The following is a 16172-nucleotide window of genomic DNA, read 5'->3' on the forward strand; positions in this document are numbered from 1 at the left end:
AATGGTATGACCTCCATTCTATTTGGATTGGTAAATCTAGTGCGATAAAGCATATGGGTTTTATTGGATTTTCAATTATAGATGACCTGTTCAATCATATTACCCCTACAATAATTCAATATAAGATTTCAACCTAAACCAAATGGTATTGTACAAACACATAACATTTTTTGTTTTGTTGGATTTGCTTGTTTATTGCTAGATATTTAACTGGGTTTAAGTTTGAGTATTAGTGGGTATCAATATCAGTTTGTTTTATTTGTTATTGATCGTGTTGTATAATATTTCATCTAATTGAAGACTTTCTCAAGGAGAGGTCGAGTTTTTCCTCTGACCCAAAATTGATAAAAGAACTTTCTGCAATAAATGAATCTAAATTGTGGGGTTCAACTTTCATTTATTTCTCATACATAAAAGAAACAATATCTCAAAAGAATAAATAAATATAAAATTTGATGTGGAATTTACAGAGGCTGAGTAGTGTTTTGTTTTGTTTCTTCTTTTTTCTTTTTCTTTCTTTTTTTTCCTTCTCCCCTGAGTTCCTGATCAATATGCTAGAAGAAAGGGCCTTCTGAGGCTAGACCATATCATTTATCAAACGCTTGTGGCGATTGTAATGCTTTTCCATAAAGACCTTCGAAGCACCTTCTATGGTTCTACGCCATGTCTGCAAAAAGCATTTAAAAATGACCCAACGAAAAGGTCCAAAAGGAATAAGCAACCATGTGAGAAGCTCGAGGTGAAGTAATGTTAAAAACCCACCACCTTTTTTTCTTGTTCTTTTTCTTTTTTTAAATAAAATAAATGCATAAGATTCAAAATGAATAAAGTTGACTTTTATTTTCTGTTTCATGTGCAATAATTTTCTATTCAGAAAATGGAGGTGCAAACATGTTACAGGAGCAGTACTGGGTTTGTATTACCCCCAAAAAAAAAAAAAAAAAAAAAAAAAAAAAGGCAGTCCTGGTTTGTATTTTACCATTTGATTTTGCTCTAAATACAAAGTATAATAATATCAGCAAAAGTGATTTACCAAAAAAAATAAATATATAAGCAACAGTGAACATAACAACACAATTTAATTAATAATCATAAAGAAGGTATATTCAAGAATATGGTCCTAATAATGTTAATGAGCCTCTAATTTATTATTTAAGACACCTCGTAATTTATTATTGAGTTGTTGTGAACGTTAACCAATTTGGAAGGTTTTTATTGTTTTTGTCTTTCACTTTTATCTCTATGGAAATAATTGTATTTCTACCACTAATTCATAGACCAATCATATTATATCATATCTTCACCAAAAAAATTATATTATATCAGATAAAAAAAAAAAAGAAAGAAAGAAAATTTCATAGACCAATCAAAGTTATTTTTCCGTATAAAAGTGGGAAATGGTTTTAATTTTCCCTGGTCCCTTTGCTAGTAATGGTAGTTGTACACAGAAAAATGGATCTGCCCCAAGTTTGGCTGGCACATTGGACCAAACTTTGTACCAGAGCTTTTAAGTCCTCGTAACAGAGAAAGACAGTGACAGACAGGTACGCTTCGGTGTGTGAACTATTAAAAAAAACCCCTGAAACGAAATAGTTGAGGTAGAGATGGGGTTTTTTGTTTGAAATCTCCAATTGCCTTGGAACACAGGAAAACCAGTTTATTAATTATTATTCATTTCCCATTTTCCCAAATACCCCAACATATTATATATCAATGTATTTTACCAAACTAGCTGGGCAAATTTAAAGTGAATTTCTATTGGAAAAGTAAGATTTCAACAATTAATAAATCATGTTGATAAAAATTCTGACCTTCTCAATTGTGCCCAAGAGAGATTTGTTCCTAAAATCTCTAGCCCTGAGGCTGAGATGAGAGCTGCCATGAATCCCAAGCTGTCTTAGCAATGCCGATTTCCTGCTGCCACCAGGAGGAAGCAAAGACCTCCTCTCCACTAAGCTATTGGTACCATTTAATGGGCTTTCACATCCACCACTTGTTCGGCTTCTCGTCCGGCGTCGTTTCGATAGCCGGAGCTCTTTCTTCGGTGGAGCCTTTTCTCCTGAATCCGAACCCATCTCGGCAAACTTTCTCAGTAACTCGTCGGAGGACTTCTTGTTTACATGTTGCACATTATTAGCAGACTCCATTAAATTTTTTAGTCTTTGAGAGAGAGAGTGAGTAATAGAGAGAAAATGCAATGGATGGTGGAGGTGGGTTTCTGTGTTTGTTTTGTTTTTGTTTTTGTTTTTTCTTTTTTTAGTGATGGGTTGGGTTTATTTTAGTGGGAAATGGACCGTTAGAGTGGAGGAGGGGGTTGAATTATTTGAATAATGGGGGAATGAGAAAGATATAGCCGTTAGGGGATGGAAAAATAGACACACAAAAAAAAAAAAAAAAAAAAAAAAAACAGTGCAAAAACAAAATAACGATGGCAAACTTTGTCCAACACTAATAATAATAATAACGCAAAAGATATTCAGAATTTCGTTAATTATAAGATCTGCATTTGCGCTCCCCCCATGTTCCTTTTTCTGACACTGACTAATAATGCAATCACTGGGATCGGGTCGGGGTTTGGGCCACGGTTTATGGGTTTGTAAGGGACGGGTAGAAAGAAAGAAATCCTACACTCTTATTACGGTAGTTTCATGTTTGTTGCTTTAGAAGATTATTGACCGTCCAAAATTTCTTCATATAATTTAATTAATAGCAAATTATATTAAAAAAAAAAAAAAGTTGAACACTTTCCATAAAAGAGAAGTTATTTCTTAAAAGGGCAAGCAACCCGAAAAAGAAAGACCTTGCCACAGGATACTAATTAGGTAAATTCATTTAAGTGGAATAGTAGGTAAATTTAATATCTGGATCTTATTAGCAGAAAATTAATCTCTGGAAAGAAAAAATGGATAAGAAAGAAAAATTTATATCAAAGTCTGAATACATACTAACCATCTTTGCTAACACTGCCACATCGGAAGAATATAAATTCATAAATAAAAGGGAAAATCCCTGAAAAAAAAAATCGCTTAGATTACATTCTACAATCTCAAATTTTCCGATGGTAACCACTTGGAGTTTGGCTTCAGGAAAATTGAAAACTCGGACTACGTAACTTCGTTATCATGTTCTTATTACATGAACTGAGTATCGAAACTGAGAGCATGACATTCAAGATTTCTCATGTTTAGCTGCAGAATAGTGAGAGACATCAGTTTACATACAAATGCAGAAAAGTTCAAACACAAAACCATGAAAATCTGCAAAGCATGATACATAAAATTTCTGTTAGGAAAGCAAAGCTCACGGTTTCCCCTATTCTCAATTTTCCTTTATTAATTATATATATATATATATATAAATATATATATATATATATATTATTTAATTTGTTTTCTTCTTTCTTCAATACATGACGTTGATGTTTTGAACAACTAATATGGTTATTTATCTGCTTAAAAACTTCAGATCTTTGCCCCTTTGGATAGAATTAAAGGCCTCTTCCCCATTAATAATGGAATGGAAGTATCAAACTTAAACTTATGAACAAAAAAATCTCAGAGAAGACCTAAAAAAATAAAAATTAAAAATAAAAAAAAGAAACACCCATCTGCAAGCTGAAAGATAAAACAGCTCACCACAACGGCAATTCCAGTCTCGCTGAATTTAGGAATGCAAATGAGTCTCACTGCCTGCCCTTCCGATCCTACATTTGGACTACCAAGTTCATCAAATGACACATTAAAAGAAAGAAACAAAAATGACATAATTTTTGTTCTTTCAATTACTTGGACAGTAATATTTTCATTTCATAATTGTCACTGTAAAAGAAAATACCCTTTAAAAGGCGACTATCGTATGTGGCCTGATTACCGACAAAGTAAACATGAGGACAACTCTCAATCAGGAAAGGGTCCCTATCGGTGAAAGGATAACACCCTGGAAGATATCAATAACATGATTATTAATTAAAACATGAAACACAATCTCATAAAAAGGTTGAACAAATTAATACAGTTTCCACATTTGCTTCGGCTGAATAAGAATAGAGGGTATCAAATTATTTAGTATTTTCAAGCTAGCTGATATTTCCAAGCCAGACAAGTCAAATGAGGAAAATGACTTGGAAGACCACTGGAATATAAACAAATAAATCAACCAAAGTTATCCAAATTAAAGATTAAAACACAAGCAAAAGACATAAATTTATACCAAGAGTATTAGGCGCTGTGGGCGCCAGATGTCTCCACTTTAATGTCCTCTCTACAAAATCAATCTTATCAGGTGCCTCTGAGTACTTCTCAAGATCATCTATATTCTGACCTGATGTTCCAAGAAATCTGGAAAAAAAAAAAATGTCAAAATAAATCAAGCTTAATTAATGCTAAAAGAAAGCTTTATCCACATTTTTACCTGATATCATCAAGCTCAAAGCAATGGGGGTTAGGACAAGATCTAAATGTGTTGTAAACTGATGAACCTGGGAAAAGAAATCTGTTCAAAGGCTGAAAGATAAATGATATTAGTAACGAACCAAATGAAGCAGATAATACACGTATACTTATAAGGACATAGAACCTGCTGTGGTAAGCAAAAATTTGCAGGGTCATTAGGACCTGGCATGATATCCACAGGTAAACCTGCTGCAATCTAGCACAAGTAAATTATAAGCAACTCAGTTTGTGACAAGGGAACATTAAGGAGGTATTAATAATAATCAAAATGATGAAAAGAACCTGAGTTAAAAATATATCCAGCTCTTTAATAGGCTCAGAAAGCTTTGATTGATCCTTTGCAGTCAGATTCTGCAAACATGAAAAATAATAAAGACCAAAGAAAATGTATACTTGTCATTTCAGGGTTATAAATCTTATGATTATCATAACCTCACTAGGAAGCAACATATAATTACTATAAGAAATCAATTATGGGATCCTATTATTTCCATTTCCATTATTTTGATCGTTTAATTTATTTATTGTTTTAGTAAACAGGAAGGATTTTATTTAATTTATATTTTTGTAGTAAATAGGAAAATTTTATCCCTCAAATGCAAATACAATACTCAATCAAATATGTCAAAATTTGAATCTGCTTCCATCCGTAGATTTCATGAAAAAAAAAAAAATATATCTCGCCTTACCTGTCCATTTAGAAGTCCACGAGGAATTTCAACAGAATTTCCAGCAATTACAACGTGAACTATTTGAGCTGCAATCTCTTGTTCCTATTTAATTTATAGTTCTATAAAGTGAGGAAGAAAAATTTACAGTTACATCGCAGCACAAATTGGACAGAAAAGAGAGTATGAACCTTTTCATCTCCCAAGTGTCCAGTTATGTGATCAACAAGAAGCTGAAACAGGAGAGGATTAGAAGAGCTGCTCCCAATGTTTAACCCTGAAAGAAGAACTACATACTTGTCTTCTCCTGCAAGCAGCCAAACAAAAGTTGCTTGATAAAAGGGGCCGATACCCAAAAAAAGGGAAAAAAAAAAAAAAAAAAAAAAAGCGCGCATCTGGGGACTCTATAGAGATAATCGGCTTCTAAGATAAATTAAGTACAAACAGCTTCAAATAAAATATGCTTTCCCACTTAGTTATATTGCAGAAAAAAGGATGAAGACAAGCAGAAAACTCCAGCATGTGTTTCATTGTGTGCTTCATAAAATTACAGACTGTACTTGATTTAAGGGGCTTTTCAATCTGGGGTGGTAGGCCAGCTTCTAGAAAATCTAGAACTAAGAAGTCACCAGCATCTGTCTCCTTTCCATGCAAAGCAAACACAACCCCTGGCACTTGTCTCATGTTAATTCCAAAAACAGCATGCCTCAAATCAATAATTATAAATGGGAAAGAAAAAATAAGAAAGGAAATCAAAACAGGAGAAATAACTGAATGATGTCTTTCCACTACTAGTATATACTGATATACATAGAAAGATGAATAATGTAGACGAGTGAAGTGATCATGGCATCTAGAATTTCATTGACATTACTCTTTGTTTTTTAAAGGTATTCTGCTCATGATACAGACCTGACACATAAATAGAAGGAGAAAGCACACTGCCACCAAGATGAACTCTTCCACTTTCATCTTCCAAAATGAGGTAGTCATCCGAGTGTATAAAATTATGTGGCTTGACAAGTGGTGTGACAGATCTCTGTAAATAACAATTGTAAACTTTTCTGTTTCTAAAGACCCAATTGCCTCTCAAAAGCCAAATAGTTTAAACATTCATCAAGACAACTGCAATACCTCCTTAGAGTATTCATCAAGAATACAAGGTTTGAGTTTCATATGCTTGTACAGGGTTCCAACAATGATGCATTCTTTGCCTTTTTCCATTCCCAAAATTTTGCATACTGCAACATACAACATGGAATACATTATCCCAAAACTATTCCATTCGACCTACCTACCAGTTCTTTTACCATCTCACCAAAACCGCAATTCATCTGATACCTAAATACCAACGAAAAAGGAAAACAGCAGCCAAAAAAGTAGTGAAAACAAAAGTTTCAGCCCACATCCCACCCAGTTACATGGGTAACATCTTCGGGCAAATATAACCTGATATCACCAACAAATTTAAAAGAATTTTAACCTTATGAATACTGCGAGCCTAATTACTGAACATATTTGAAATGCAAATTTCTACAAAAACATGCAAAAGCCAAACCATCTGACAGTTATAGCCAATCCAACCACAAACCTATAGCATATAGGTAATGTGTCATAAACGTCAACAAATTTTTTCTTTGCTCTTTTCATTGCAAAATACAAAACGCAAATAAAACCTCAGAAAATACCATTCCAAACCTACCCAAAACTCAAATATTCAGGAACATGATTGAAATGAAGATTTTTTTTTTTTTTTCTTGGATGTAGATTAAATTGAAGATTTGCAAAACATAAAGCCAGACACCAGATTGAAGAAAACACTGAAGAAAGATGTAAAACCTCTAATTAAAAAATAAAAAAAAAAAAAAAAAAAAAAAAAACAAAGGCAATTACCAAAAAAAGAAATTAGTCTTTGCCAAAACCTGGTATATGGGGTTTCCAATTAGGAACGAGGGAATAGATTATAGTCCTCATCATGTGGAGACGAGCAAAGTAGATATGGCTGTATTGCTGACCCCCATACTTCTCCTTAATTTCAAAAGTTTCATCCTACAACACCAGCAATAATATAAGATAAAATTTCAAAAAGAAAAAAAACCCGAAAACCAAAATTACAAATTTAAGAAATTCATCAAACTTTATCAATTTAGACATGAAATTGGACTTGGTTGCTAGGAAACCTTGAGAAAAAAAAAAAAAAAAAAAACATGCGGACTGAGGTCTTAAAGTTCCGAACTTTTTTTTTTTTTGTGGTGAGGAAACATGTTCTCATTGTTTCTCCACAAGCAAACAAAGAGAGCTAAAGGGGAAGAAAAGTAACTTTGTGCGTGGAGAGAAAGAAAGAAAGAGAAAAGAAATACCAACCAGCGACTTGTAGGTGGACTGCTTTCTCTGGAAGCATTTCTCCGAATCGATTTCCATGGCGTCCATTGGCGGGAAAACAGAACCAAGACCGCAACTTTACGCTCCCTCGCGCTCCTCACTTACTCAGTAGGGCTCTTTGTATAGCATTTACCAAAGATATTATTCAAAAGAAAAAGAATCGAAAAGCATTGCCAACACGGGGATGTAGCTCAAACGGTAGAGCGCTCGCTTTGCATGCGAGAGGTACGGGGTTCGATACCCCGCATCTCCAGCCCAATTTCAGAAAAAAGCAGAGTTACTTCAATATGTACTATTTTTTTTTTGGTTTAATAAAATAAAATTTACAGCTAGGCAAAGCTTGCATTTTTACATGCTTAAAAGGAAAAGTACAAAAGTACGGTAAAGTAAAATCGCACCCACCGCACACCACGAGTGTCTGTCTACGCCGTTTTTGTTTTATTTATTTATTTATTTATTTTTATTTAAATTTTAGCTGACGAAACTACCCCTCTATCTCAGCTACAGCCTCGCTTCTCCGTCTCTAGAAGACAAAAAGAGTGCCAAACTTGGCTGTACTGTTCACTATAATTTCCGTATCTCACGGAGTTTTTTGTTTTGTTTTTAAACTCACTTCCTCCAATGGCGTCTCTACAAAGTTCGCTCTCTGCAATTTCTTCCATCCGTTCTGGTTGTTCTTCATCAACTACCACCGCCAATTCTCCTTCCTGTATCTCCTGGTGGCCGGAGACTGACCGAAGGAGCTCCGGCGGCAGGCTAATTGGCCGGAGATCCGTCAGCAGAGCAATGGTTCAGCAGGCCGTACAGGGAGCTCCGGCCACCTATGCCAAGGAAATGGAGAGGCTTTCCGCTAAAGAATCGCTTCTTCTTGCCGTGAGTTTAGAGCAGTACCATTTTTGGCTTTCAATTTCGGAATTAAGCTCGATGAATCATAATAATGTAACCAATTTTTTTTGGTTTTTGGGTTTTTCAGTTTAAGGATTCTGGGGGTTTCGAGGCTTTAGTGGCTGGAAAGACAACGGATATGCAGCGAATCGATGTGAATGAGAGGATAACTGGGCTTGAGCGGCTCAATCCCACACCTCGTCCAACAACGTAAAAATTCTTCTTATACATTTAAAACAAAAAAAAGAGCATTTGAAAACATGCTTGGCCTTGTTTATTTGGATGTTTACTTGTTCCTTAAGCTAATCAGGTCGCCCTTCTTGGAAGGTCGTTGGAATTTCGAGTGGTTTGAGTCTAGAAGCCCTGGTTTATTTGCTGCCAGATTCATTTTTGAGTGAGTTCTTTTATTATTTTATTTTATTTATTTCTATTTTTTAAGCTTCATGTATGACTTACATGGTTGAAAATTTTATACTTTATATATATATATATATATATTGAAAATTGTTTGAAATCGAAAGTAGCTGATTTGTTTATTCGACTTCTCACTATTGCAGGAGATTTCCCTCTAATTTGGCTAATTTGTCAAACATGGACGTCACAATCAAGGATGGCTATGCTAAGATAACAGCCAACTTGAAATTTTTGAACTCGGTATTTCGACTACCTTGCAAATGTGTTTGCTCAATCGATGAAGCAATCTTTTCTTTCCCTTGATTTTAACTGTAACAGAGTAGTTCAAATGATGTAATTGACAGACAATAAGCTTTATTAGGTTCTGCAACTTATTTTATACATCTAGTTGTGCCTGATCTTATCATTACTAAATTCGTGATAACTTCTGTAGTGTAGTTTGAATTTATAGTCTTGACTGAAAAGCTGGTTTACGCTATCATCCTAAGTTTTTGCCTTTGTTAATGACAGATAGAAAACAAAGTTACTCTATCATCAAAACTATCTGTTGAGGGACCACTTCGATTGAAAGAGGAATATGTTGAAGGGATCCTTGAAACACCAAAGGTTATTGAAGAAAGAGTACCGGAGCAGCTAAAAGGTGCACTTGGCCAAGCAGTTAATACAATACAACAACTTCCTGTTCCTCTTCGGGATGCTCTTGCCGGCGGACTGAAAATCCCCTTAAGTAAGATATTTGATGTTTTTCTTCTTGACCTTTGCGTTAATATCTTATTTGAGTTAGAACCTCTAGTTCTCAATCAATCTTTTAATGAATGGTTCTAATTGTATGTACTCATTTATTAACAACGTGTCAAGTAATGATTTTTGGTCTTTTATATTGAACTTGAAACACCTGTCTTTTTGGGGACAGAAAGATGTTTGTAAATTCCTTTTGAGCAACTGTATCTCAGCCCTTCTGCAAGTAAATTGTTCCATATGTTGCCATTAACTAAAATGCAAAGGGTTCTGTACCTTTGGCAACTTTATAATTAATATGTTTTGTTTTTGACACTGGCAGTTCCCAACTTTTCTTCCTTGCTGTCTACATAGATTGGTTTTATATTACTGCTCCTTATTTTCATGGTTCTCTATTTGGCTACAATGGGTTTGACTTGCAATAACTAAAGAATTTGGTTAGTTATTGGAACCTACCTTGTCTGTCTTAAAATTTTGCAGACATTCATACTTATTTTCCTTTGAAATTGATTATTATAACTCTGTTTCTTCATTTTCTCTTTCCAATAGCTTAGTTCTGTGAGTTTGATAATTTTTTCTTTTGTTATATCCTTTTATTTTGGGGGGTTTCATGCTGTACGTGTGGGAAACGATGCAATGCCAAAATCCAAGGGGAAGGATTATTGTTCAGAACCCTTACTAGTAGTTGGTCATATGGTTTGATATCAGCTGGGAGGTTTGCTCTGTGTAATTTTGCATTTATAAAATTTCTACTGGCAAGGTCAAATATTTAAGAAAGAGGTATTGTATTGAATGTTAGGCATCTATAGGTTGTTCATCTTTCATTTTAACCAACTACTAAGGCATTGGTACTCCTGCATTGCCATCTTAGCATCTTTAGTTTAACTTTTTGTTATACCCTTTTAATTTTTAAGTCTTCCCAAACAATGTTATCCTCTACCAGTATGTTGTTTCTCATTTGTCTTGTTCAAAAGCTCTTTACAGCATGAGTTTATGTCGCATACCCATATATAACAAGTTCTTTTAGTTGAGTTCCAAGCATGACTTCAAGTGCTGTAAACCAGATATCTTTTGAACATAAAAGTTTTCAGTTGAAATGTTATTTCCTGGCAGACGCCAGTTTTTAATTTTCTCCTTTTTGTTTTTGTGAGTTTGGGAGAAGGGTTGGCTTGTTTTGTTTCAATATAGGTATGGTGCAATCAATCTCTATCGCTTTCTCTACTAGATAAGATATTGTAAGTATAGCTAGGAAACCAGGATGTTGGTTGGTTTTGTCATGGATGGCATATAATTATAATCTATGATCATGAACGCATACAGCAATAGGATCTATCATTCTGGCTGATGGTGATATGGCATGGTAGTTCATTTTGTTTACTGTGTAATAGTATAGTTGTCTCCTATGAAACTGCAAATGCCTCATTGCAGGTCATAATTTAGAAATATGATAATGGGTTGCTGTTGTCATACATAGCATTTAATCTATCACCATAATTGCAGCTGCAAAGTGGGCACTATCATCCTAAAACTGGTAACAGGACCCAGTTTTAGGCATAGGATGGTAGTGAACATGTTATCCTCTGTGACATGCATTTTTATTTCTTATTGAGACAAGAAGACACAGAGTTTGTCTGTGCATAGGGAGAAAGTTCAGTTGGCATCTAAAGATGCTTTCTTCTACTTTAGCCTGTAGATTCACGTAGTGCTTACTATGAAATCATGTTAAGTTTTTATGTTTATACCTGCAGATGGCTCGTACCAGAGATTCTTCATGATTTCTTACCTTGATGATGAGATACTTGTAAGTACTTTTGCTAATTTCTCGTTCCATCAAGATCATTTTGAATTTTCAATTTACCATTTGCTCTTTAAGGAGTATAAACTTCTACTGAAGTGCTGGTGCTTAGAAGTAGATGATTATGATGTAAACATAAGTTGTCACCCATATAGCAAAGGTAATAGGTTTTAACTTTGCTTTCACCAAATGCATGGCATTTGTGATGGGTCATTGAACCTAGTAACTTTAGATGCTTAGTAAAAATAATAAGGCGGCAAGACCGGCACATGCCTTAGATGCAAGAAAAAAGAGCATGTTCATGTATTGTCAAAATTGTAGTTGGATTTTGGAATATTCTGATGTGTTGAGAGCGGTAGACAAGCTCATATATGTTCTGAACCTTTTTATTGGTTTTGACCCAGATAATAAGAGATACCACTGGACTCCCTGAGGTTCTTACAAGGTTGGATGCACCTGCATCGCCCTTGGCAGACTCCATCGCCGAGTATGAGAGCTAAAGATACTTTCATGTATGGGATCTGTTTTTCTCTTCGTCTGTTTGTCAAATTACAATCCGCGTCCACTTTCAATAAGATTCTTTTTACTTTGTCATTTTTTTGTGTAACTTCTACAATCGGCATGACAAGAAAATCTAAGGTCACTCATTAACCAGTGAAACTTATACGTATGTATGAAATTCAAGTCTATTGACTAGGATGGAGTGTGTGGTTGATGCCGTAAAATTTGACAAGTTTTTCAGGGTCAGTATCTTGGCATACTTTTCCAGTGGTGTGGGTTTTATTTGACTATGCAATTCCCCACCTAATATGCAATTTGTAGTAGTTTTGCCTTCTTTTGATTTGCTGTAATTTTACTGGACAGGATAAGGAAGAAGATAAAATAAATAAATCAGAAAGGGCGGTCTGCAGTGTGAACATCTATGACTATAATGACATGTTTTGCTTGACTAAAATGTCGCTCCAGCTGTCTCGCTAATCAAAGTTCCACAGCATCTCATCTTAAATTCTCAAGTTTTGCCTTTTACATACCCCGAAAACCCACTTTATTTTTTTCTCCTTTCTTATTGTATTTATAGTAATATTTTTGTTTGGGGTTGTAGGTAGGTTGTTTGTATACGATCTTACTATTTTAGAACCATTAAACAACTCTATTTATTTTGTTTATTTTATTTTATTTTTTTCTTAATAAGACAATCTTTCTGGACCGTCTACATACAAGTCACCGTAGTTGACATTCATGTTTTTCCCCCGGTGGTCTCTCTTTGGCTGTTTTGTCACAGTTTTGACAAATTCATCCATACGTTACTTTGAGCTTGTCTCTTTGATGAAGATCTTCTAGTTTACATTGCCCAAGCCAAGTACTGTTCACTTGGGCGATCTCGGGTGACTGGACTCGAAAAACCATGTTGAAATTTCATGGCCAAGCCATGTCTCTTTTTCTTTTTATTATTATTATTATTTTGATGAATAATCCTCGTCTTTTTGCTTAATTTGGAATTTCAAATGCTTCTAACATGTGCCAATTTACTTTCCCAAGTAGCTCTTTACCATTAGAATTGTAAATAGTATGATATCCCACAATCATATATAATAATAATAATATATAGTTAATTATGGGAAGTGGGGTTTAGGACCTTGGTGATGATCAGGTACTTCAAATTGAAACGAAGACTATACTCTTTTGAAGAAGAGAGGAAAAAAAAAAAAAAAAAAAAAAACAAGAAACAAAAAACCTGTTCTACAAAAGTGAATCGCACCATGATGGTGCAAGATGGGTGATTTAAATGTGAAGTGGCATTCTATAATTTAAGTTACAATTATATGTGAGAGGCATTTTTAGGGTATGGTAATTTGGTGCCGCCCATGAAATCAGTATTTGCAATTTGCAAATTAAGTTTAGCCATAATGTTGACTTCCACTGACGCCGTTGTTCCCACTTCAAATATAATAATGCTAAACCTTTGTCCTACATTTTTTTTTCTTTTTTTAATTTTTTGGGTGCTATATGCTGCACTAAATTTTTTTCTGTATTCCCATGGATGGTGGCTTTTTTTTTATATTTATGTCGCTATATATATTTATATATATATAAAATCATCTGCTTCCAATGACTTTCACCTTTTTCCATGACAAAACTTTTTTTAGCTCGTGCTTTAAATTTGAAGAAATTAGCATCAAGATTGAAAAAAAAAAAAAAAATCACCACATTGAAAACTATTTAAAACTCAATGATACTAAAGATATCAAATAGTTTACCAAATAATTTACCAAATATTATGACTTTATATTATTAATTTATCTTGAATTATACTTATCATTTCAAGTATTTACTCATCTAATATGTAAGATATATTTATTTGTCTATCAATTAAAAAATAACATATCATCCATGTAATATCATCAATAATACTAGAGATATCAAAATATTTATTAAAATTTATTTATCAAATGATGTAGCATATAATGTAGTAATATTTAATTTACTTATCTATTCAAGAATTTCAGTTTTTTATATTCAAATTATATAAATATATCAACTGATAATATTTTTACACATGTTATTTGGTAAATAAATTTGGTGAATATTTTACTACTTATATCATTATTGATGCATCATTATTTTGTAAACATTTTGCATTATTTAGTAAACACTTTTGTGGACCATTTGATATATATATATATATATATATAGTATTTCTGTATAAAACTATTTATAAAATGAGATTTATTTTGATAATTTTTTTTTTTTTTTTTTGTATATTTGATCTCTCAATCAAAAATAACAAAAATAAAAATGTTACCGTCTATATATAGTAATTATTGATACCAATAAAACAAAATAATCATATGCATAAAAATAATAATAATCATCCAACTTGAGCATCATCTCCCTTCTATATATACTCTTTGATCAATGTGGGGTCCGGGGATGATAATATATTCTGCCAAGTTGGAAAAATTCGATCCCACATTGCAAATTGTATTATAGAAAAAAGAAATATTCGAGCAGGGGTAAGCTAAAAACTTGGAAAAGGGCGTGTTCGAAATTTTTGAAATGTATACTTGTAGCAGTTAATTTTTTTATATAAGTCTTTTCCCAACATTACAAGTGGGAGACGACTTCTTTTTCTTTATATGTAAAAATAAATAAAAAACAAAAAACAAAGAAAAAAAAAGAAAGGATAAGAAGGTATACATAATATCTTGCAAGAAAAGAAACATGTATATTTTCTGAAGCATATAGTTTTGCACGTTCTTGTTTGGTTTGCCAAACGCTGCTTTCTTCTCAGCCAGCCACAGACACACACACAGAGAGAGAGAGAGAGAGAGAGAGAGAGAGAGAGAAAGAGAGAGAGAGAGAGAGAGATCCATATGTTAATATTTGTATACATATACATAAAAAGACAAAAGCCCAGTTGATCCACATCCAAAAGGAAAGAAACAAAACCTAAAAATATATAATAATAAAACTTCTAACAGTAACTGAAAATAAACAAATAATAATTAAAATCAACAAATTTTCCGAGTTCTGCTTCTGTTACAATATTTGGAGCATAGACGATGGAGTTATGTAATGTGTATGGCATTTTTCTGCAGACCAAAAGCAAAGGATGTATACTCATAGACGATGGAGTTATGTAATGTGTATGAAATTTTTCTGCAGACCAAAAGCGAAAGATACATACTCCCAAAGTTAATAATTCAACCCCCTCTTGATATTTACAGCAGAGATAATATCAGAAATTTCAGAAGATTAGAGAGTCAAATCTCAGAATAGATAACACATGCAACATTCATCTAAAAATTACCAATTAGGGAAAAAAAAAAAACAAACAAACAAAAAACAAAAAAACAAAATTATTAATCATATATGATCCTCAACGTCAGACTGAAAAAATTAATATAACAAACTCAAAATTAATTATATTTCCTTCTCTTTCCTTTTTTTTTTTTATTTTTTTTTATTTTATCTTTTCTTCCCTTCAAAAATAGTACTGGTAATTAAACAAGCTGGTGAGGTCCTTCAAGCCCATGCATGTGAGAAGTATCCAAAGGAAGCATAGGGAATTCACCAAGCTCTTGAATATAATTAAAACCTTCCAAATCTGCAAACCTGTCCAAAAACCCACCTGAATTCTCTGAAATCCACATCCCTTCTTCTTCTTCTTCCTTTACTCTCTCTTTTGCATCCAAAGCCGCCCTAAACCCACTTTTCAGCTCTAATTTCTTGTCTGAAAAGGCACTGCTGCTGATCATCTTGGATTCTTCTCTTCCTGAAACTCTTGGCTTCTTGATCTTCTTCTTGCAGTGAACTACTTCTGTTGGTTTGCCGGTGAGTCTTTGCACCAATTCCCGGAAGTTTGCGACGTCGGTTTTGATGATTTCAGGTGCAAAGATATGAATGATGCGAATCTTTGGCTTGGTTTTGGATATTGTTTTTGAATCTTTATGAATGGCTAGTGGTTGTGAAGTTGAGAAAAGGTGGTTTGGAGATGTTTGTAGTTTCTTGGTCATTTCCTTCATGGAAAGAGAGTAGCTTGAGATCATAGAGGGAAAGAGAGAGGTTGGTGATGATGAAGTTGTTAATAATATGTTTTGTTTGTTTTGAGGGAAATTAAGGACTATTAGATGCTTATATATAGAGGAGAAAAAGAAAAATATAATAGGATGTGTAATTGGAAGGACAAATGAACCAGATAAATAAATAAATAAATAACAAGCTGTCTGGTGGGAGCAAGTATTGGATGAATCCTTGTCTGACAAAATGCTAGAGTCAATAAAGTGTTTGAAACTCAATGGTCCCAATTTCCCAATTTTTATAATTTAATTTTATAGA

At 33.6% G+C, this 16172-nt stretch overlaps 4 protein-coding genes and 1 non-coding gene across 10 annotated transcripts; 2 read left to right on the forward strand and 3 right to left on the reverse strand.

Annotated features, from left to right (window-relative positions):
* Positions 1-367: 367 nt before the first annotated feature.
* Positions 368-2333, reverse strand: LOC107432346 (uncharacterized). The gene is made up of 2 exons (XM_016043468.4): positions 1812-2333; positions 368-667 (listed from the first exon to the last, which is right to left on the reverse strand). The coding sequence occupies exons 1-2, from the start codon at positions 2145-2147 to the stop codon at positions 578-580; spliced, it is 426 nt and encodes a 141-aa protein (XP_015898954.1). The 5' UTR covers positions 2148-2333; the 3' UTR covers positions 368-577.
* A 572-nt stretch (positions 2334-2905) lies between these two features.
* LOC107432337 (DNA polymerase delta small subunit) lies at positions 2906-7680 on the reverse strand. Of its 5 annotated transcripts, none has more exons than XM_060813065.1 (14): positions 7484-7680; positions 7042-7168; positions 6254-6360; positions 6032-6158; positions 5680-5787; positions 5311-5426; positions 5141-5224; positions 4734-4802; positions 4551-4647; positions 4411-4477; positions 4210-4337; positions 3835-3936; positions 3636-3703; positions 2906-3188 (listed from the first exon to the last, which is right to left on the reverse strand). In XM_060813065.1, exons 1-14 carry the CDS (start codon positions 7547-7549, stop codon positions 3132-3134), a joined length of 1323 nt encoding a protein of 440 aa, XP_060669048.1. In that variant the 5' UTR covers positions 7550-7680; the 3' UTR covers positions 2906-3131. The 5 variants fall into 5 exon arrangements, 4 of the variants coding, with proteins under 4 accessions (XP_060669048.1, XP_015898943.3, XP_060669049.1 ...); XM_016043457.4 differs by having other exon boundaries at positions 4411-4502; positions 4576-4647; positions 7484-7648; XR_009634997.1 differs by having other exon boundaries at positions 3140-3188; positions 3636-3714; positions 4411-4502; positions 4576-4647; positions 7484-7667.
* Position 7681: 1 nt separating this feature from the next.
* TRNAA-UGC (transfer RNA alanine (anticodon UGC)) lies at positions 7682-7754 on the forward strand. Its single transcript has one exon. It is a non-coding gene; the product is annotated as a tRNA-Ala (tRNA).
* A 273-nt stretch (positions 7755-8027) lies between these two features.
* LOC107432334 (probable plastid-lipid-associated protein 13, chloroplastic) lies at positions 8028-12509 on the forward strand. Of its 2 annotated transcripts, none has more exons than XR_009634960.1 (8): positions 8028-8374; positions 8475-8596; positions 8697-8780; positions 8944-9040; positions 9311-9527; positions 11287-11339; positions 11738-12076; positions 12198-12509. XR_009634960.1 is itself a non-coding variant. In XM_016043452.4 (8 exons), exons 1-7 carry the CDS (start codon positions 8123-8125, stop codon positions 11831-11833), a joined length of 921 nt encoding a protein of 306 aa, XP_015898938.3. In that variant the 5' UTR covers positions 8028-8122; the 3' UTR covers positions 11834-11845; positions 12198-12509. The 2 variants fall into 2 exon arrangements, 1 of the variants encoding a protein (XP_015898938.3); XM_016043452.4 differs by having other exon boundaries at positions 11738-11845.
* Positions 12510-15175: 2666 nt separating this feature from the next.
* Positions 15176-16000, reverse strand: LOC107432347 (VQ motif-containing protein 25). The gene has a single exon (XM_016043469.4). It carries the CDS (start codon positions 15881-15883, stop codon positions 15338-15340), a length of 546 nt encoding a protein of 181 aa, XP_015898955.1. The 5' UTR covers positions 15884-16000; the 3' UTR covers positions 15176-15337.
* Positions 16001-16172: the final 172 nt, after the last annotated feature.

Source organism: Ziziphus jujuba, chromosome 11 (assembly GCF_031755915.1).
Source record: "Ziziphus jujuba cultivar Dongzao chromosome 11, ASM3175591v1".
In the NCBI taxonomy this organism is placed as follows: Eukaryota; Viridiplantae; Streptophyta; class Magnoliopsida; order Rosales; family Rhamnaceae; genus Ziziphus; species Ziziphus jujuba.

Excerpts from the sequence above, each read along its gene's own strand:
- LOC107432346 (XM_016043468.4), bottom strand. The coding sequence starts at position 2,147 with ATGGAGTCTGCTAATAATGTGCAACATGTAAACAAGAAGTCCTCCGAC. Across the intron at positions 668-1,811 it reads TCTTGGGCACAATTGAGAAG|ACATGGCGTAGAACCATAGA; the intron begins GTCAGAATTTTT and ends TGCTTTTTGCAG.
- LOC107432337 (XM_060813065.1), bottom strand. The coding sequence starts at position 7,549 with ATGGACGCCATGGAAATCGATTCGGAGAAATGCTTCCAGAGAAAGCAG. Across the intron at positions 5,427-5,679 it reads TGAAAAGCCCCTTAAATCAA|GAGAAGACAAGTATGTAGTT; the intron begins GTACAGTCTGTA and ends GGCTGCTTGCAG. Across the intron at positions 3,189-3,635 it reads AGACTGGAATTGCCGTTGTG|CTAAACATGAGAAATCTTGA; the intron begins GTGAGCTGTTTT and ends ACTATTCTGCAG.
- LOC107432334 (XM_016043452.4), top strand. The coding sequence starts at position 8,123 with ATGGCGTCTCTACAAAGTTCGCTCTCTGCAATTTCTTCCATCCGTTCT. Across the intron at positions 9,528-11,286 it reads CGGACTGAAAATCCCCTTAA|ATGGCTCGTACCAGAGATTC; the intron begins GTAAGATATTTG and ends TTATACCTGCAG. Across the intron at positions 11,340-11,737 it reads ACCTTGATGATGAGATACTT|ATAATAAGAGATACCACTGG; the intron begins GTAAGTACTTTT and ends GTTTTGACCCAG.
- LOC107432347 (XM_016043469.4), bottom strand. The coding sequence starts at position 15,883 with ATGATCTCAAGCTACTCTCTTTCCATGAAGGAAATGACCAAGAAACTA.